The 22994-nt window shown below is 34.6% G+C and overlaps 1 protein-coding gene across 2 annotated transcripts; it reads right to left on the bottom strand.

Moving 5' to 3' along the window:
* Positions 1 to 851: 851 nt before the first annotated feature.
* Positions 852 to 22826, bottom strand: rragd (ras-related GTP binding D). Of its 2 annotated transcripts, XM_051133925.1 has the most exons (8): positions 22529 to 22826; positions 18437 to 18732; positions 18144 to 18343; positions 17957 to 18071; positions 16138 to 16280; positions 12962 to 13090; positions 9535 to 9683; positions 852 to 4895 (listed from the first exon to the last, which is right to left on the bottom strand). In XM_051133925.1, the coding sequence occupies exons 1-8, from the start codon at positions 22656 to 22658 to the stop codon at positions 4744 to 4746; spliced, it is 1314 nt and encodes a 437-aa protein (XP_050989882.1). In that variant the 5' UTR covers positions 22659 to 22826; the 3' UTR covers positions 852 to 4743. The 2 variants fall into 2 exon arrangements, with proteins under 2 accessions (XP_050989882.1, XP_050989883.1); XM_051133926.1 differs by lacking the exon at positions 12962 to 13090 and having other exon boundaries at positions 853 to 4895.
* Positions 22827 to 22994: the final 168 nt, after the last annotated feature.

Here is a 22994-nt window from a genome sequence, read left to right as displayed (position 1 = left end):
TTCAGTGTTAGTTGTTCATGAGTCCCTTGTTTACCCTGAACTGTTAAACTGCCCGCTGTTCTTATGTTTTTCAGCATTTTTGTGTATTTGAACCCTTTCCAACAATAACTGTATGATTTTGAGATCCATCTTTTGACACTGAGGACAACTGAGGGACCCTCAAACAAACAACCCATTAGGAGCTGTGATATGATATTTAGGGAAAATAAGAAAAATGTACACATCTTCATTCTGTTCAAAAGTTTTCACCCCCTGGCTCTTAATGCATCATTTTCCCATCTGAAGCATCAGTGAGAGTTTGAACCTTCTGTAATAGTTGCATATGAGTCCCTCAGTTGTCCTCTGTGTGAAAAGATGGATCTCAAAATCATACAGTCATTGTTGGAAATGGTTCAAATACACAAAAATGCTGAAAAACCACAGATTTTTCTTCAGCTTTGGATCATTCAGGTAACAACACAGTATTAAGTGTGTGTGTATGTAAACTTTTAAACAGGGTCATTTTTATAAATTCAACTATTATTTTCTCTTGTGGACTACATGTAAACGTCTTTTATGGTAAATATCTTATTCAGGTGAGTACTAAATAAAAAATAACATGCATTTTGTATGATCCCTATTATTTTGGTAAAATAATTAACATTTTGCAGATTCTGCAAGGTGTATGTAAACTTTTGACTTCAACTGTATAGATAAAGTGAGTGTACATTTGAAGTGTCAGTAATGTTATTAAACTTTTATTTATATTTTAATGATGTATTATTGTTGATTACAATACAGCCTTATGATTCCCTTTTACAAAATGGTAAGACTATGAGCAATATATTCTTACAGAATTTATTACACTTTGTTAATGTTGTTAAAAATAAAGTTGTTCATTGTTTGTTTACGTCAGTTCACTGTGCATTAAAAGAATAGATGATACCTTGAGGCCATCCAACAGGTAGATGAGTTTATTCATCAAAACCGATTTGGAGAAATTTAGCAATATGAGTCTATAACTCAAAACAATGCTTCCTCCAGTGAAAAAGTCCATCCCCTATTGTCCTTTCACATCAAAATCCACCAACATATTTGTTTAGAACTGTTTTGGACTTGTGTTTGCTTGTACGTGGTGCTTTATCTGTGCATATTTCTCTCCTGATTCAGACGAGTGTACATTTTCACTGGAGAAAGCAATATTTTGGACTCAAATTTTGACAATTTTAAGTTAAAAACATCTTAATGATCCATTTGTTTTTTTTGTTTTTTACAAACATGCAACTTTTAATTTCATAAGACATTAATTGATAGACTGGCGTTTACTTTGATGTTTTTAATCAGCTGTTTTAACTCTCATTCTGACGGCACCCATTCACTGCAGAGAATCCATTAGTGTGCAAGTGATGTAATGCTAAATTTTCCAAATCTGTTCTGAATCACAAACAAACTCATCTACATCTTGGATAGCATGAGTGTGAATAACTTCAGCAAATTTTCACTTTTAAATGAACTATTTCTATAACAAATGAAACCTCGTAAAGTTAAAAAAAAAAGACAAAAACATGTTGCACAATAATACGCAAACTAAACTAAGAAGCTTAAATATACATTGAAAATCCATCGACAGTGCATATGCGTACTCATAAGTGTGGGAGCGGAAGTATCTGGATAACTTGACATGTGTCTGATGTGTACTTCATGTCTGACAGCACGAGTTACATGAAGACTGCCCTCTTTTCACCCAATCAATGAAGACCTTGTGAAGAGCCCATAAAGCCTTTTCTTAATGTGGAGCGACAGCTTAAGTCTTGAAGCAATCTAATCCTCTATGACGGCCTCTGATTGGTACGTTCACTATGGCTTCTGACTAGTTATGACTGAGAACTACAGCTGATAAATTTAAATTACACTCGGTTTGACGTGGCTACAGCAACGCTATTTAAAATGCTGTTTTAAAATTCTTAGATTCAAACATATTCATGTTAAAAGACAGTTTCAAGTTCGAGTTCTTCACCGTGTGCCTTAACGACACATAAGCACAAAAGGAAAAGCCCTCAGTCACAGATGCGTCCCTGCCGAGTAAATAGCGTTTGGCCCGCTGATAGAGATTATAATACTAAACATGAAATTGTCTTACATAACACATTGTAGTTTCACTACAGATGATTTAGTGTCCATCCAGAGAGGAGCAGCTCTTGCGTAAGCGGCTCTGACCTCATGAGATTTACCCATCAGCCTTCATTGCCGAAGCAAAGGTATCCCCTGGGATTAGCGCTGGTTCTCTAACCCCGCAGCGAGACACTTCCACCCGCATTAAAACCCTGACAACACACACCAACTGCTGAAATCAGTTACATGATATTAGCGCCGGGGCGGAGGCGGGACCTTGTACTTCCTGTGACGCTATAAAAGTTAATTGTTCCTTTCGAGTGAAAGCTAAGGGAAAAGTGTTCAAGTCAATCAACACTTCTTGCATTTGGAGATTGAGAATAAATATCATTTTAGCAAAAAGACATTTTGAATTATAAAATATGTCTATAATATACATTGTAGTGAAATAAAAGTATTATTTTCACAAATAAAGACACTTTTTTTTTTTAAACAAAAGCACTTTCATTTTTTTTTAAACAAAATAAATAAATAAAAATTCTGCAAATTAGCATTTTTTATGCTTAAAATGTATACAATATGGCAACTGTATATGCCAGTGGTTCTCAAACTTTTTGACTCGAAGGCCCATCATTGTCCAATACATTTTTATATATATATATATATATATATATATATATATATATATATACAATATTTTCTCCATTTGGTGTATTTTTATCTTGTTTTTAATTGTTTTTTTTACAAACAGAAACTATCAGTAGTTATTGAGGAAAACTAATGCCATTAGTTATTTAATTATAATATTAACTGTTTAAAATAAAAATATAGTCCCTTGGAAGTTTGCTGAGGCCCTCTAATGGGTCCCTAGATTGAGAACCACTTGTATATGCAAAACAACCAATCATACACTTGTTTGTTAACTTTAAGTTGCTGACATGCTTAAATTACAATTTTAAGGAAATAAATCAACAAAAAAATTTGTAGGATCAAATCAGATCAAAAATCATCTGCAGGATGAATTAAAAGGGGAAATTCATTATTCATTTTAAGCAATTAAAAATTACTTAGAAAATAATTTTCTTGCTTTACAGTGTGTATATATACACACAAATTGAAATGTTTAAGCCCGACACATGTGACTAAAGTATGATCTTGCACTTGTGGCTTTTAGCACAGATTTGTTTAAGGTAAAAAAAAAAAGATGGCAAAGAATACAAATTTTTTTCAATACAAACAGTTAACATATGGACAACTAAGTTAGTTCTGCAACATATTTAATGCACACAGCAGTCTGTATTGTCTGTGTAGTTTGCTGAAGAACAGTAAGTGGCTCTGAAAAAGTTGCTAACAAACTTACACTACCAGTCAAAAGTTTTTGAACAGTAAGATTTTTAATGTTTAAAGAAGTCTCCTCTGATTACCAAGCCTGCATTTATTTGACCCAAAGTACTGCAAAAACTATACAAAACTATAGTTTTACTATTTAAAATAACTGCTTTCTATTTGAATATATTTTAAAACGTAATTTATTTCTGTGATTTTAAGGCTGAATTTTTAGCATCATTACTCCAGTCACATGATTCTTCAGAAATCATTCTAATATTCTGACTTGCTGCTCAAAAAACATTTTAAATGTCTTTGTCATCACTTTTGATCAATTTAAAGCATCATGGCTAAGTAAAAGTATTCATTTATATATGAATACACACACACACACACACACTGACTCCAAGCTTTTGAAATGGTATATTGTATAATGTTACAAAAGCTTTTAATTTCAGATAAATGCTGATCTTTAGATCTTTCTATTCATCAAAGAATCCTGTAAAAATGTACTCAACTGTTTTAAATATTGATAATAATAAAAAATTGTTTCTTAAACAGCAAATCAGCATATTAGAATGATTTCTGAAGGATCATGTGACACTGAAGACTGGCACAATGATGCTGAAAATGTAGCTTTGATCACAGGAATAAATTACATTTTAAAATATATTTAAATAGAAAGAAGTTATGTTAAATACTAAAAATATTTCACAATTTTACTGCTTTTGCTGTATTTTGGATCAAATAAATACAGGCTTGTTGAGCAGAAGAGACTTCTTTAAAAAAACATTAAAATCTTACTGTTCAAAAACTTTTGACTGGTAATGTAAACTACAATTTTAAGTAAATAAAGAAAAAATGTGAAACTGAAAAGCTATTTAACCATAAATGACTAAGTAAAAAATAAATCATCTGCAGGGGTAGTAAAAAATATGGACTAAAAGAGAGAAATCATATTTAATTTTAAGCAATTAAAAATGACTTTAAGATTAAATGAAATGTTTGTGCAATACTGTACAAATCTGACAAACGTAATGTATGATCTTGCATTTGTGACTTTGTAATGTAACTGTATTTTGTGAGAAACTACCATAGTTTGAGTAAAAAATATTATTTAAAACATAAAAAAAAATTGCTTATATTGCAAACTGTGCATGGACAGCTAAGTTAGCCGTGCAAGATAATTAATGCACAACGCAGTCTGTATTGCCATTTTGGATTGCTGAGGAGCAGTAAGTGGCCTTGAAGAGCATTCAAATCACAAGCAAAGTCTGTGTGAAGCCTTCACTCTGGAGTCACAGGCCGTGGTGCTTTCAGAGCTCTTCAGTGTGGATGAACCTGAGTCCCGTTTGGCACGGTCTGCCTGCTCCACCTCCTCTGGCTCAGCAGCTTCCGACTCCTCTGCACTTTCAAGCGCACGTCAAACACCTCCTCTATGGCTTTCTTGAAACAGTGGAAATTGTAGTCGATAAGTCCTGTGTGAGCAAAGACAAGTGTAAATGACCTGCGGTAGGAAAGTCGTTCGACCCATTCCCAAATTGGATCACTGCATGAATGCACTTTGAATTAAGATTGTGACACACATAACAAGAGATGTCATCCAGAGGAGGAAAAAAAAAAATATACATAAAACATTTACTAACACCTACATACTGACATACTTTGAAAGCTAGTGTAAAACATACAGTACCGCTTGACGGGTGCCAACTGTGGCTTTATGAACCCACAAATTATTAAATATTCAGTATGCACAGAAAAAAGGACCAGCTTCTCTAGTGATTTTATGTCTTATAATTGAGTAAAAACATTAATTACTTCAGTTAAATATCTATTAGTGTGAAAATTTGACTAAAATGTATATATTACTTAATGATGCAGAACATAAGTTGTCATCCAAGAAGCCAGTCCAAATCTACGCCTGTGTTGTAAAATGCCTTATTTCCCTGCTGACTAACACGATTACTCATGATATTCTTCCTAACCCCCTTAGAAATTCCTAGCATGAATATGTCTCAATCTTCATTAGCCTCCCAAGGATTCCACTAATTATCCCATTCTCTCATGTGAGTGCCGCTTTACACCAGCAGGTTCTTTTCTGAGTGATTTAAGATGAATAGTGTAGCTGTAATTGCTGAAAACAGCTTGTAGGCAAAAGCTAATCTTTAGGTCTTTATTGTAGTCCCTATTGAATCTATATGCGCTGCATGACAATTACTAGGGGGAATTGTTAATAGTTAATAAACATTTTGCTGCATGCTGTATTTTTTTTCTTTTAACTTTCTTTTATCTTTTATAACTGTCACCAGTGCAATTTATCATGCTTTCAAGGGATAGTTCATTAGTGTATCGTCACAAATCGCAGGGTTTAATTTGGTTTTGTTTGTGTATGTTTTTTTTTTACTCTCAAAGATTTGGTAGCCATTGACTGCCATTATATGACTGACAGACAGCAACGGTTTGAGTTAAAAATCTTTGTTTGTGTTCTACTGAAGAAACAAAGTCACCTACATCTTGGATGCCGTTTTGCCGGATGCCAAATTTTCATTTTTGGGTGAACTATCCCTTTAATGGCAGAGCAATTATGAGTAAATATTGACAGTTGGCAGAGCAATAAAAAATATTGTTAATCTTATAGTCGTCACATATTTTTTATTCTCGTAAATTATATATATATATAAATATATATATATATATATATATACAGTGGGTACGGAAAGTATTCAGACCCCCTTAAATTTTTCACTCTTTGTTATATTGCAGCCATTTGCTAAAATCATTTAAGTTCATTTTTTTTTCCTCATTAATGTACACACAGCACCCCATATTGACAGAAATACACAGAATTGTTGACATTTTTGCAGATTTATTAAAAAAGAAAAACTGAAATATCACATGGTCCTAAGTATTCAGACCCTTTGCTCAGTATTTAGTAGAAGCACCCTTTTGATCTAATACAGCCATGAGTCTTTTTGGGAAAGATGCAACAAGTTTTTCACACCTGGATTTGGGGATCCTCTGCTATTCCTCCTTGCAGATCCTCTCCAGTTCTGTCAGGTTGGATGGTAAACGTTGGTGGACAGCCATTTTTAGGTCTCTCCAGAGATGCTCAATTGGGTTTAAGTCAGGGCTCTGGCTGGGCCATTCAAGAACAGCCACGGAGTTGTTGTGAAGCCACTCCTTCGTTATTTTAGCTGTGTGCTTAGGGTCATTGTCTTGTTGGAAGGTAAACCTTCGGCCCAGTCTGAGGTCCTGAGTGCTCTGGAGAAGGTTTTCGTCCAGGATATCCCTGTACTTGGCTGCATTCATCTTTCCCTCGATTGCAACCAGTCGTCCTGTCCCTGCAGCTGAAAAACACCCCCACAGCATGATGCTTCACTGTTGGGACTGTATTGGACAGGTGATGAGCAGTGCCTGGTTTTCCCCACACATACCGCTTAGAATTAAGGCCAGAAAGTTCTATCTTGGTCTCATCTGACCAGAGAATCTTATTTCTCACCATCTTGGAGTCCTTCAGGTGTTTTTTTTAGCAAACTCCATGCGGGCTTTCATGTGTCTTGCACTGAGGAGAGGCTTCCGTCAGGCCACTCTGCCATAAAGCCCCAACTGGTGGAGGGCTGCAGTGATGGTTGACTTTCTACAACTTTCTCCCATCTCCCGACTGCATCTCTGGAGCTCAGCCACAGTGATCTTTGGGTTCTTCTTTACCTCTCTGACCAAGGCTCTTCTCCCCCAATAGCTCAGTTTGGCCGGACGGCCAGCTCTAGGAAAGGTTCTGGTCATCCCAAACATCTTCCATTTAAGGATTATGGAGGCCACTGTGCTCTTAGGAACCTTAAGTGCAGCAGAATTTTTTTTGTAACCTTGGCCAGATCTGTGCCTTGCCACAATTCTGTCTCTGAGCTCTTCAGGCAGTTCCTTTGACCTCATGATTCTCATTTGCTCTGACATGCACTGTGAGCTGTAAGGTCTTATATAGGCAGGTGTGTGGCTTTCCTAATCAAGTACAATCAGTATAATCAAACACAGCGGGACTCAAATGAAGGTGTAGAACCATCTCAAGGATGATCAGAAGAAATGGACAGCACCTGAGTTAAATATATGAGTGTCACAGCAAAGGGTCTGAATACTTAGGACCATGTGATATTTCAGTTTTTCTTTTTTAATAAATCTGCAAAACTGTCAACAATTCTGTGTTTTTCTGTCAATATGGGGTGCTGTGTGTACATTAATGAGGAAAAAAAATGAACTTAAATGATTTTAGCAAATGGCTGCAATATAACAGAGTAAAAAATTTAAGGGGGTCTGAATACTTTCCGTACCCACTGTATATATATTAGTCAATTTCTGTATAGGAACAAACCTAAAGTGTTAGCTACAAAAAGCAATTGCCAAGGAAGAAAAAATAATAATATGGATAATAATTAATTAATATGGAAGCCTATTTTCACCACTTAAGAAAAATCATGCCTTAAAAAGTTGAAATTATGACATACTTAAGTCATAAACACTAGATAAAAAGTGGAAATTATGACTTACTAAGTCAAAAGTATGACTTTAAAAGACATAATTATGAGATAAAAAGTCCAATTATGACTTCTAAAATCAAAATTATGACATACATAATTTTGATTTTAGAAGATTTTAGATTTTTTGATTTTTGATTTTTGATTTTTATTATGACTTACTTAAGTAAGTCATAATTTATATCAAAAGACAGTGATATAAAAAAAAAAAACATCTAATATTCAGATTATTAAAAATTATTGAAAAGCAAACGGGTTGGCGCAGATAGCCTCATGGGCAGGGCGCCGACATACAGCGTTATTGCGCTACGGGCGTCCCGAGTTCGAATCCCGGCTCGAGGACCTTTCTCGATCCTGCCCCCTTCTCTCTCTCCCACTTCACATCCTGTCAGCTATGATTTGTCCTATCATAATAAAGGCAAAAAGGCCAAAAATAAATCTTAAAAAAAAAAAAAGCAAGCGGATGAACTCGGAATATGAACACAATGCACAGAAAATTATACATTTATAAATTTATTTAGGGCTTAACATGAAATATTCTGGGCACATCTGCTTGCCTGTATATATATATATATATATATATATATATATATGTATATATACTGAACTTGGTCCTCCAAACTGTTTTAAGCCAAATTAATTTGTTTTAGAATTAGGACTTTTTTTTAGAATTATATGACTTTAAATGTCATAATTTCGACTTTTTAAGGCATGAATTTTTCTCTTCCATGGTGGAAATGGGCTTCCATACATGTACATATAGCAGTAGTATTATAATACTTTTCGTTTTAATATATTTTAAAGTGCAATATTTTTACTGTGATTGCAAAGCTGAATTTTCAGCATGCATTAGCTGCTCAGGAAATATTTATTAATATTATTATCAATGTTGAAAACAGCAACACTAAAATTTATTTATTTTTTTTTAGGATTTTTGATGAATAGAAAGTTCAAAAGAAGAGTATTTATTTGAAGTAGTAATTGCCAGTTTTGATCAATTTAATCCATCCTTGCTGAAAGAAGTATCAACAAAAAAAAAAAAACTTTCCAACCCCCAACTTTTTGAACGGTAGTATATAAAATATTAAACAAGATAATTCAACAAAAATCAACATAAAACATTTACTAACACCTACATACGGATATACTTTGAAAGCTATGGGTTCCAACTGAGGCTTTATTAACTCACAAAGTATAAAATATTCAGTTTGAACAGAAAAAAGAAGCAGACTCCCTGGCGATTTACCTTGTTACATTTTTTCAGGATTTTTTGATGAGTAGAAAGTTCAAAAGAAGAGCAATTACTTGAAGTAGTCATTTTTGTAACAATGTATTTACTGTCAGTTTTGATCAGTTTAGTATTAATAAAAAATCATTTCAACCTTAAACCTTTATACAGTAGTATGTAAAATATTAGATGATGGAAAACAACATACAAAACCGCTGCTAGAGAAAACAGCTGTTTTTATAATTGGACTTTAATAATTAAGCCCTTGAGCCTACTCCTCCATGTGACAACTAGCCCTAGATGAAGCAGATTTAAACATTAATATTACACCAAAGGTGGTTGCTTGATGTTCAGAAAGCTCACCTTTCCTCTCAAAACTCTCTTCCCTGAGGAAACACACCAGGGCAAGGAATTTGGTGACCTCTTTTAGGTACATGACCGTAGTGTTGTTCAAGTGGATTATGGCCATGGATTCTTTATCATACGGAGTTCCCGCCTCATCTCCCGTTAACCTGTAAAAGAAATAACAACAATAGAAATCATGTCTCCCTGCTCTCAGCAGTTCCAGAGTCATCTCATGACATTTTTTCTGCACTTGTCCTTGAATTTGTATGATAAATGCACATAATGAACACGTCCCTGACGGGCGTCTTCCTCCGGGGACGCAGAGCAGTGTGCATAACTGCTCCATCAGGAAGACACTTTCTCAATTCAGCTTAAGAACAGATTGCATACAGCTGAAAAATTGTGCAGTGTGGAACAGATGTTGATTCATATCATAATTATCAAAATGAACAGATGCCCTGTCATAATCCCCCGCTTTTATAACCAAACAAATTTATGCTATTATGCATGGATGTTACAAATATATAAATATTTTCACACAAAAAAACAAGTACGGAAAAGATGATGAACAAATTGAGTCGACATAATAAAGCATGTAATTTGGAGCTTCCTGAAACTGAGAACACGAATCCATTTCAATATGATGAATACAAATAAGTGACTTATTAATTTCAATGAGTCACAAACAAGGCATGCGGAAATTAATTCCACAGCAGCTCGCCAAATCGAAATAAAAGCCATACACTACACATTAATGCACAAGCTGTCATGCCAAAATGGGCTCAACTGACATGACCATCTTGCGGCTTAAAGGAACAGTTCACCCCAAAATGAGCATTTTCTGATGATTTACCCCCAAGCCATTCAAGATCTGTATGACTCTTTCTTCAGCCAAAGAGGAATTAAGGCTTTAGAGGAAAACATTCCAGGATTTTTCTCCATCTAATGCAAACCAACATGGCTTACTGTAGACCATATGTCACCCTGGACCACAAAACCAGTCATAAGTGTAAATTTCTCGAAATTGAGATTTATACGTCGTCTGAAAGATGAATAAATAAACTTTCCGTTGATGTATTGTTTGTTAGGATAGGACAATATTTGGCCGAGATACAACTATTTGAAAATCTGGAATCTGAGGGTGCAAAAAAAAAAAAATACTGAGAAAATCGCCTTTAAAGTTGTCCAAATGAAGTTCATAGCAATGCATATTACTATTCAAAAATTAAGTTCTGATTTATTTACGGTAGGAAATTTACAAAGTGTCTTCATGGAACATAATCTTTACTTAAACGGGTCATCGGATGCCCATTTTCCACAAGTTGATATGATTCTTAGGGTCTTAATAAAAAGTCTATAATATACTTTGGTTAAAAATTCTCAATGGTTGTGTAAAACAACACCCTTTTTACCTTGTCAAAATCAGCTTTACAAAAATCATCCCATTCTGAGGGATTGTTCCTTTAAATGCAAATTAGCTCTGCTTGCCCCGCCCCTCTCTTCTCTCTGTGAAGTAACCAGCTGCTCTGAGAGATTGTTTACTTTAGCCGCATTTAGCGTGTTTAGCCGCTAAACTTGCTAACTAGCACATTATTAGGAAAGATGATTGCAGAGATTCATAAAAAAAAACCTTATTCTCACTTTGCTGTAAGTGAAGCTGGATCACAAATGATTTGCATGAACAGACGCATTTATGTAGATTGGGAGGCGCATTCCCTTCACAAACAAACGTAATCTACTGCATCTTCAGCGACTCAGATGTCAGAGTAAATGACCACCACTATCCAGCAACACAACACCTCAATCACTCAATCGGAGACATTCTTGTCTAACTTACATCCCTGCTCTGGCATCAAAACAATGAAGGTCGGACTGTTACAGCTGATCTGAGTTAAAACGCTCATGTCAATCAACTATCGTGTGACGCCACAACGACAGGCATCTGGGGATATTAGGGGATATTATTTTTACAGATTAATTAAAAACCACTGCATGAATTTTTATCATTATAGGGTAGACACTTGTACATACACTGGCAACACACATTAATGTTCAAACAACATGTAAATGTGAAGTTTGCTTCCGATGACCCCTTTAATATCCTAATGATTTTTGCCATAAAAGAAAAATTTACAAATTTGACCCATCCGATGTACTTTTGGCTATTGCTACAAATATACCCGTGCAACATAAGACTGGTTTTGTGGTCCAGGGTCACATATTTGAATGGTCTGAAATCCATATTTAGACAGCAAGTAATCCACATGACAAATAAGGAGATCTCTAGTAAAATGTTCAGTCATTTTCATTAAAAAATAAAATAAAATAAATAATAAAAAATTACATACATTTTTACTAAAAATGCTTGCCTTGGTCCAGCTTGGTTTAAAGGACTACTTCACTTTTAGAATAAAAATTTACTGATCATTTACTCACCTCCATGTTATTCAAGATGTTCATGTCTTTCTTTCTTCAGTCGAAAATAAATGAGGTTTTTAAGGAAAACATTCCAGGATTTGTCTCCATATAGTGAATTTTAATGAAAGCCACTGAGTTAAAGGTCGAAATTGCAGTTTCAATGCAGCTTTATAGGGCTCTACACGATCCCAGCCGAAGAATAAGGGTCTTATCTAGTGAAACAATCTGTCATTTTCTAAAAAAAAAAAAAGTTACAAAAAAAATACAAATTTATATAATTTTTAACAACAAATGCTCGTCTTGCATTAGCTTGACCTCACGTATTACGTAGTCATGTTGTAAAAGGTCACGCATGATGTAGGCGGAAGTATCAACCAAGTGTTTACAAAGCGAACGTGCAAAGAAAGTTAAACTCCCTTTACAAAAAACGATTTTGAAGTTGGAGGAGAAAATGAGTTTTTGAACCTTTTTGAACTGAAGTACACAGACGAAGAACTAACTGTGCGTGACCTTTCCAACGTGATTATGTAATGCGTGAAGTCATGGACGCAGAGAATTTGTGGTTAAAAAGTATATAAATTTTTATTTCTTTAGACAATAACTGATCATTTCACTAGATAAGACCCTTATTTCTTGGCTGGGATCTTGCAGAGCCCTTTAAAGCTGCATGAAACTGCAATTTGGACCTTCAACCCGTTGATCCCCATTGAAGTCGACTATATGGAGAAAAATCCTGGAATGTTTTCCTCAAAAACCTTAATGCCTTTCCAATTGAAGAAAGAAAGACATGAACATCTTGGCTGACGTGGGGGTAAGTAAATTATCAGGAAATTTTAATTCTGGAAGTGAACTAATCCTTTAAGAGAACTGGCAAAGATTATATGTCAAGCACCTTTCACACTGTCTAACACAACTATGTCAAATTATTTTGAACTTGGCGAAGAAGAGATGGTGTGGGAGTCCATTTTTGACAGTCTAAAATCCACATTCACATTTTTTTAATTAAATACTTTTTGCAAATGCTCACCTTGGTCGGGCTCTGCAATGCGCATTCATGAGACGATTTAGTTCACAACCTCCCATGTGATGTAGTTGGCAAGAACTGTTGCTTACAGGTGTGGAGAAGAAGCACTGTCCAAAAGTTGAAGGGTTACTGCTGTATAATAGAGTCAGTTTATTGGTAAAAATGGACCATGCATGTGTGTATCCTAGTTTGTGAGGTTTGTCAGGCTTCTACATCGGTCTAAATTCTTCATCTATCTACTCAGGATCAAAGAGGTAGGGTTGAGCAAAAAATGCCATCTCTTCTTCTCTTCTAACTTCAACATTATCTGTCATAGTTGATTTGGAATGTGTGAAGGACGCATGACATATAGTCTTTGCACATTCCTCTTAAACCAAGCTGGACCAAGGTAAGCATTTGTAGTTAAAAAGTATGCCATATTTCATTTTTCTTAAAAATGACTGATCGTTTTGTTAGAGAAGACCTTTATTTGTCATGTGGATTACTTTGAAGCTGCCTAAATATGGATTTTTAACTGTCAAAAATGCTTTCCTCCAAAAACGTAATTTCTCTTAGACATCTTGGATGGCCTGGGAGTGAGTTGGGTTCACAATTTTTGGGTAAATTATTACTTTAAAGTATTAGTTAACTTCTGAATTTCCTGATAATTTACTCACCCCATGTCATCCAAGATGTTCACACCTTTCTTTGTTTAGAAAGAAAATAAATGAAGGTTTTTGAGGAAAACAATCCAGGATTTTTCTTCATATAGTGGACTTCAATGGGGAACAGGTTGAAGGTCCAAATTGCAGTTTCAATGCAGCTTCAATGAGCTCTACACAATCCCAGCCGAGGAATAAGGATCTTACCATTAATCATTTTCTAAAAATTTTTAAAATGTATATACTTTTTAAACCACAAATGCTCATCTTGCACTAGCTCTGTGACTTCACAGTACATAATCACATTGGAAAGGTCACATGTTGTTAGTTCTTTGTCTGTGTACCAGGGTTTCTACAGATATGAACAAGTGCAATTTGTGACTTTTTAAGACTTTTTCAATACCACCTTATATGAAATTTAAGACCTTAACCTGTAATGGAAATACACATTATATTACATATATGTGTGTAATATTTAATATGTTTAATGTAAAAAGAAATCTAAATTCCATTGCTGCCATAGATGAGATTTATAACTATGATATACAGTGAACTTTTCATATCAGCAGACAAAATTCCACACAAAATATTCACACAAAATTACCACATCACTGAGATTTTTGGTGGTGTAAACAAACTATTCTGAAGCAATGTTTCATCAGTGTTCTATCAGCTTTTACATCTTACCTAAATCTGCATATTTGTATTTTTTAGGCCTATTTCTTAAACTTTTTTAAATGTATGCATCACCTTTTATGTCAAATGATTACAATTTATCAATAAATTCTATATGGCTGTTACCAGTCGGATTAAATAATTTACACTGCAAAATTACAACTGCAATAAAAAATGTTAAGAGATTCATGTTTTCAAAACATTTATGAATATTCAAATAAAAAATGTTGGGGGGGAAATGCATATTTTTAAACATAGTCAACTACCATTAGTTGGTGGTAAGTAACTTAATGAGTGAGTCAATAAGTCATTCATTCAACTAATTTTTCAAAATACTAAATTATTCAGTAACAGAACACCGCCTAGTGTTACTTGGAGAATGTGCTATACTTCTGCTGTGATCCTTGTTCGGAACTATTTTCGTTGGTGAAACAGAAGCAGTAAATATTGTGTCTAAAATGTAAGCAACTTAACTGCTTGACTACTTGTTTATTGAACTAAAATCAATGTAACATTTGCAATAGTGAGAATATTCAGCACGACAGCTCCCTTGGTATGTTACTGAGCTACTGTGTATAATGTTATAAATAAGCTACACATTTTGAATTTTTACCTCAGTGTGTTTCTTCTGAGTTTCTTTATGCGTGCTGTTACGCTCACTCCTTTTGAGTCAGGCAGCACGACCTTGATACCATAAATACACTATCCATTATCAATTGCTGTTTACACTGAATGTAGCCTATTGAAATCAGAAATCTTCAGTCTGTCCAATGATTGTAAACAGTCACTGTGTTCGTCAGACTGAAGATATTTTAGTAATAATGTGACCAAAAATATTTAAGACCCATCGAATCTGAATTTAAGACATTTTAAGACTTTTTAAGGACTTTTATTAGGAAACCATTATTTATGACATTTTAAGACTTTTTATGGACCTGCTGACACCATGAGGTACTCCGGTTTAAAAAGGTAGAATAGAGCAAAAAACTCCATCTCATTTTTTCCTCCAACTTCAAAAATCAGCCTTTTTTTTGTAAAGGCCATTTGACTTTGCACGTTCACTTTGTAAACTCTATTTGAGCTCTGTAAACTTTGTTTAAACTCTGTTTCTGAAAACATAATGCGTGAAGTCAAGCTAGTGCAAGATGAGCATTTGTGGTTGAAACGTATATAAAATGTAATATTTTTTTTTTTTTAGAAAATGGACAATCGTTTTGCAAGACAAGACCCCTTTTTCCCTCAGCTGGGATTGTGTAGAGCCCTTTGAAGCTGCACTGAAACTGCAATTTGGACCTTCAACCCATTGATCCCCATTGAAGTCCACTATATGGAGAAAAATCCTGAAATGTTTTCCTCAAAAACCTAATTTCTTTTTGACTGAAGATGCCTCTCAGTTCCAGACTAAGGCTACAATTCGCAGGGTTAACTGTCCTGCCCGCTCTCCTATTCATCAGACAGTGATGAGGTGTCCCATCTGCTCTTGCAGGCCACCGCGAACTGACATATGTGCGGCCCCGGGTCAAGCCTGCGTTTCTGTACCTACCCAGACCGCTGTGTCCCGTCAAATTACAGGACAAATTGGGTCAATGGCGCTGGAGGTGCCACTCTCTGCCCTTCCAATGTTTACAGCCAGTGTTTACATATCCCCGAGTTATATGCTACTAATCCACAAAAGATTAAATCCCAGCCAACAACGGCTGTGGGGAAACAAGGTGGTTGCATGTATTCTATTGTGTGTTTTTGGATGCTGAGTTATAGTGGGAGAAGATGGAAGACTTGCCAAGCTGCTTCAATTCGACAGGATAAGAACATGTCCCGTAGCGTAATGTGACTGTGGATGGACTGCTGCTCAGTGTCACTCACCCATAGATGCACGAGATGTCGATGACCACATCTATCATGTCACAACACAATTCATAGGTCTGCATGTCCACCGGGCTGCTGTCGGTTGCTATGTAAATCTTACTGACCACATCAAAGAGAAAAGCCTTTTCAATCCCTGAATTCTGCAATGAGAGCACAGGACGGGGTTAGGGGTCAGCAGCTATTCTTAAGAAGAAATGCAGCGGAACAGGACATTATATCTAAGAACACTTTGAAGTGGAAATGAATTACGCAACCAAGTAATCAACTGCATTGCAAATACTGTTGTTAGAAAATGCATCTAATTCTATAAAAGCTGTTGAAGGACTAGAAAGCCTCTTCCCAAGTTATGTGACTCTTCCCATGTGACTTATTTCACTGCTGCTTTTACAATGTTTTTCAAAACATAACAGTAAAAAAGTTTTAAATTGCATTCATATTCAATTTTATTTGTACTTTATATTCAATTATTTTTTACATTTACATTTATTCATTTAGCAGACTCTAAATATACGTATTTATATGTCCATATAAATATACTCTTAAAAATACGATTTAATTTTCAAACAATTTTAAGCAATTCAATTAATTAATTTTTTTAATATATACCATACTCATCCGTTCAAAAGTTTATGGTTATGAAAGAACTTTCTTCACCAAAGCTGCATTTATTTAATAAAAAAATATACTGTAAAAAAGGAATATTGTGAAATATTATTACAACTTGAAATAACTGTTTTCTATTTTAATTTATTTTAAAATATATTTTTCCTGTGATGGTAAAGCTGAAGACATTGTTTCAATGTCACATACTCCTTCAGAAATCATTCTAATATGCTGATTTGGTGCTTAAGAAACATTTATTATTATTTTTAATGTTGAAAACAGTGAAAACTGCCTAATATTTTTGTATTTTTTTTTACAGCATTTATTTGAAATAAAATTACTTTGTTCCATCATAAATATCTTTGCTGTCACTTTAATGTATTCTTACTGAATAAAAGCATTCTTATTTTTTTTAAAAAGTATCTAAATACAGTTACAGTATAGGGACAGATCAAGAGTCAATCTGAATCAATCTATGAAATCATACAATGCATTGAATGGCAGATGGTTAAGAGATTTCAATCTTTATAATACCAAATCTATAAATTGCTCAGTTATATTGTACTCATGTAGCAGTCTTTTAATCATGTCAGTTTACCCTCTGCTGCCACCAGCTGGCTAATGTAAAAAAATAACTGCTGAAGTATTTATGATTCTGCTAAATGTAATTGCTTTCCTGATCAACATTAAAACAAAACATGAGCACCATAAAATTACAATACATCTGAGAAAAATCATAATACATAATAATGGGTTTTGTGATCATCATGTTTGTTGGAATATTATTTCCATTATACCTTGCTGCAAGCGGCAAATCACAGGCCGGTGCTAATGTACCTATGCTAATGGATGAATGTGGTAAGATATAAATCTTAACAGATAGAAAATTATGCTTTCTGCCTATGCGTGTTTTCATGAAAATAAATAACAAAAAACATCAAATATAACTTATTCTTGCATCATGGTATAAACTCTTAGCAAGTTATTCATAATTCCACTTTCCATGCATCAAGTCTTACTACCTCGGCTCAAAAATGCACAAATTACTAGAAACTAGCTGTAAATGATCAGTCATTGAGCAAGGACATAATTAATTCACCAGTAAGTACTTATCAGAGATTCACTTTGGTTATCCATGCTGAAAATAAGAGAAACCAAGATATAAAGAGGAGGATGGGCCACACAGTGAGCTATAAGTTGTTCATCAACTCACAGATATGAAAATGTTGAGCAGATTCTCAAGGGTGGGAAGTTGAGGGATGAGTTTCTGCACAACTTTACTGAAGGCCTCAAAGATTGAATGATCATAGATGCTTGTCAAGTAGAAGCTGAAAGAAATAATAGATCACACATTACAAATCCAATACAAAACACAACATCTGAGCTGTTATGATACCAACCTTAAGTGTATTCTTTCTAAACTAGCATCGGCTAGATCATCATTGGCTCGTTTGTGTATGTCTCTTTGTTTCTCAATTTTGTGGTCATCTGAAAGCCCATCCACCTTGTGGATGAACACCTCGAAGTTGATGTCAGGATTGACCTTGTAGGCTCTTGTCACGGTGAGGTGAAGTCGACTCAATGCTTCCACGTAATCGTCCTACACAGTAACACATTTGTAGTGTGTTTATAGAAAACAGACAGACAGACAGATAGATAGATAGATAGATAGATAGATAGAGAGATATTTCACCTGAGAGTCTATGACAAAGATGAGAGCCCCTGTGCCACGAAATATCATCTCATAGTCGAATGTTGGGTCGAAGAAATCAATCTGCCCAGGAAAGTCCCAGATTTGGAAGCTGACAAAAGAACTATTGGAAACATCCTCTCGACAAATCTTGTTTGTACTCTCCAGAAAGAGAGTCTCATTGGGTGACATCTTGTGGAATACAACTTTCTGAATTGAAGACTTGCCACTTCGCCTCAGGCCCATCAGCAGGATCCGAGGTTTCACCTCACTGCTGAACGGATCACTGAAGCCCAGCACTGTACAAGAGCCAAACACAAAAACTGCTTGAGAATCAGAAATCATTGTACACACGTCATATTTGGTTAATGGTAAACCAAACTAAGCATTCGAACAACTAACCTAAGCAAACATATTGCCAGTGACAGCTATTAATACAACTTGCAACATTGTTAAAAAGTTTAGAGTCAGTAGGTCTATTTAAAACTTACTGGTCAAAAGTGACAGTAAAGACTTTATCATCAAATAAAACTTGTTCTTTGGAACTTTCTATTTATCAAAATACATGGCTCTTTTTAAACAGTTTAATTATGAACAAAAGCTACAATCCTACATAAGTCAAAAGTGAAATGTGACTGTATAGTTATGTATATGGTTTGAATGGACAATCTGTGTTTTCAGAACGAGACTTAAATATGATTCAAAAAATGACTCAAAAATACTCGAGCAGCCGGAGTGTCCTGAATTACCCAAAATGGGTTTGGCTATTATGCATACAGACAATATTTGATTTGCATCTGTCTGCTGTTGAAAGTACAAGATGATGAAAAAGTCACACTGGTTAGTAAATATGTTATTCATTGTGAATGTAGTCATTCTGAATTAACGACCTACTTGAAGTCAGTTTTACTCAGGTTTACTGTAATATACTGTAATATACTATATTTATTTGCTATAGTTTAGAAAATGGTAATAAAATATGTGTGTCAGAACAAATTCATCTTGATAATGTATGTCAGATAACTTTGATAGAAAGGTCTGTAATGGATTACAATAAACCAAAAATTCAATAAACATTTAGTATGGCAATATTTACACAACTATCAATTACCAAGCAATGTTTAATTTTGTTCAGTCTGTGGTGTAAAAAGGTCGCATTAGCAATTAAAGAAAAAACACTTCAGCAAAACATGGTCAGGTCAAAGCTTCTGAATAATTTTTGGTCCCAAAATTTTTATCAGTTTTACTGGTAGTCCACAGTATGAAGAATTTTTGGGCATAATATTCACAGTTTACTTTATTTAGATATTCTCACTTACACCCACCAGTACAAAAAATAACAAAGTTTATATCTGGTGTCTAAATAATTGTTGGTTTGACTATATATATATATATATATATATATATATATATATATATATATATATATATATATATATATATATATATATATATATATATATATATATATGTATAAATGTTTTTAAAGGAGTCTCTTCTGCTCATCAAGGCTACATTTATTTGTTAAAAATTTCAGAAAAAAACAGTAATATTGTGAAATATTATTGTAATTTTTAAGATTGGTTTCCTATTTTAATGTAATTTAAAATGTATTTTATTTCTGTGATGCAGCACTGAATTTTCATCAGCCATTACACCAGTCTTACAAGATCCTTCAGAAATCATTCTAATATGCTGATTTATTATCAACGTTGAAAACAGTTGTGCTGCTTAATATTTTTTGGAACCTGTTTGATTCTTTGATTAATACAAAGTCAAAAAGAACAGCATTTATTCAAAATAGAAATATTTTAACAATGTAAGTCTTTACTATCACTTTTTATCAACTTAACAAATCCTTGCTGAATAAAAGTATTAATTTATTTAAAAAAAAAAAAGAAAGAAAAACATATACTAACCCCAAACTTTAAATAAACACTGGGCTTCTAACCTTTTATTCAAAGTATCCTGAAAAAAGTATCACATGTCCTAAAAAATATTAAGCAGACAAATATTTCCAAAATTGATTATAAATCAGCCATTTAGAATGATTTCTAAAGGATCATGTGCCACTGAAGACTGGAGTAAAGATGCTAAAAGTATTAAAGTATATTAAAATAAAAAACTGGTATTGGTACTGGTATAAATTGCAATAATATTTCACAAAATGATTTTTTTTTTCTGTATTTTTGATCAAATAGATATAGCCTTGATGAACATGAGAAACTAAAACATTAAAAATCCTACTGATCAAAAAACGTTTGAATGGCAGTGTATACACACTGTGGTTGTCTTGAATGTATGTCATATATATCAAGTGGTTAGTAACCACCAGTAACTAGCACATTGTGCCCTTGAGAGCAGAATGTCCTGCAGGTACTGACTACAGCAGTACACAATAACACCTGATTAACATGCCGTCATCCGCCAACAAAGGTTATTAATCACTTTAGTCAGTGTCCTGGAGATTTGGACAAAACAGTAAGATGTGAGCTCCCTGCCTGAAAAGAAAAATCACGTATTCAAATAAACAACAACTAGTCCAAAATAAAAGTACACCTAATTTTTAATAAAATTAAAGCTGCATGAGGGCTCTTCTAAACAGAAAAGCTCTGATGTTTACTGAAAATAATTGCAGCCGGCTGTAATATTTACACAAACCTGAAAATGGCATTTAACAACAACAACTGCCAGCTAAAGATTTTGCTTTCATATGAGACAGAACATTTTGACATGGACTGTCATAAAGGAAGCTTTATAATAATTTGCATTGTTATATTTAATTTCAAAACAGTATCATTCCACATCAATGCATAATTTTAACATCTAAAAGTACAGGCTTAGGACAAGTTCACACACTCCCAATTAAACATGCAGCAAAGTGAAAAGAGAAATGTCATACTAATCCCATCAGTTTGAATCATATTACCAGAATGACTGCTGGAGAGCATGAGTGTGGAGTTGTGGGCAAAGCCTACACTGGCATTCCACTCCTTCATATCACATGCTGCAGCTGATTTGATGACTGTGACCTTGCTAGCTCTCAGCTGAGGAATGTCAACTGCATTTGGTGAGACTGAGGGACACTTCTAGTCTCAAAATACAGCCTTAGGAATCCTGCAGTGTTTATCGAAGTGTCCAACCGGGGCACCACATCGTGAAGGAGTGCTAGTGTGTTTGTTGAATTGGTAAACAGTTGTACAACCGAGTCAAGGAAAACTTCAGCTGACTGAGCTGACAATCATAGTTTGCATCTAAAGTTGTGCAGAAACAACGAGCTGTAAGCAATGCCTTACTTATAAATCTACCCGCTTTCTAAGAAATCTTGCTATAAGTTGAAGCTTGAAGGTAATGCGAAGGTCAAATAGCCAAACTGATCGGGGAAAACACTAAAAGCCACACAGGCTTACATAACAGATCATTTAGATGATCTTTAAATAAAACCAAGTGAGAAGTGCACTCTTATTAATAAACACCTTGTAAATATTTACAAACTACCAAGTACTTTAAAAACCATAACTGTTTTCCAGTAGCTATATTTTTGTGTTACTATGTTTTTCTTTACTAAACCATTAATAATAAATATTACCATGACAACCATAATTTTCACCAAAACACCTTATTTCCCAAAACCATAATACATTTTTAATGTTTCTCAATAGTTTATGAAGCGTATACAGACTATTTTATTGAATATTTACTTTTATTTATTTATTAATGACACTGGTGGACATCTACTTACAACAGTTTAACCAAATCCTTCATCATTATTTACCACTGACAGTTTCCACCATAAAACTTAAATTACTTAAATGATTTGCGATACTTTTAAATCCATAATAAATTTATGTAAGGTCTCAGAGTATAAGAAGGTTATATAACGTTAATTTAATGGAATATTTATTTATTTATGGCTATCAAGTTACCACAGTTGTGTTGTGGTAACAAATTAACTTTACTTCAAGAGGGAACCACCATGGCAGGTTACCATGGTAATTGTTTTGCAACGGATTTATACTTTGCGCTCGTTCAGAAACATGTAAAATACACATGAGCCCTTATTTATGGGTGATAAATTAAAACTACCCCCCTAACCTCCGTCATCACAGCCGCAGTCTCCGTCCCCGTCAGTGAAGGTGTCGAAATCATCATCGTCGTCATAATAATCGAACAACAGCGCTTCGTTTTCTCCGTCCACTTCATTGTACTTCCGTTCGTTTGTCATTCTCCGAGTTTGAGTAATTTAATCTGAGTCGGCAGCCAAACTTTTCCACATTGTCACCTGATATGGCCAAGCCATGGTGAACTTTCACCTCCCCCTCGCTCTCTAGCTGTGTGACACACACATAGCGGCCCGCCTGCGTGAGGAATCACAGCACACTGTGACTATTCATCACCAGAATGAAGAGCTGCACTGCAGAAGAACTTTGTGAGAGAAGACGGAGAGGAGAGGACGCCTCCCTTCCCCAAACAAACAGGCTATGCATGGACTCCAACGATGGCTGTGGATCTCGGGAGATGTAGTCTTTCGTTCACATAAGCGACACACTTAGAGAATGTA

The sequence above is a fragment of the Labeo rohita genome, chromosome 17, assembly GCF_022985175.1.
Source record: "Labeo rohita strain BAU-BD-2019 chromosome 17, IGBB_LRoh.1.0, whole genome shotgun sequence".
NCBI classification, from domain to species: domain Eukaryota; kingdom Metazoa; phylum Chordata; class Actinopteri; order Cypriniformes; family Cyprinidae; genus Labeo; species Labeo rohita.
The sequence above is the reverse complement of the archived record's forward strand: the minus strand, read 5'-3'. Positions and strand labels throughout refer to the sequence as shown.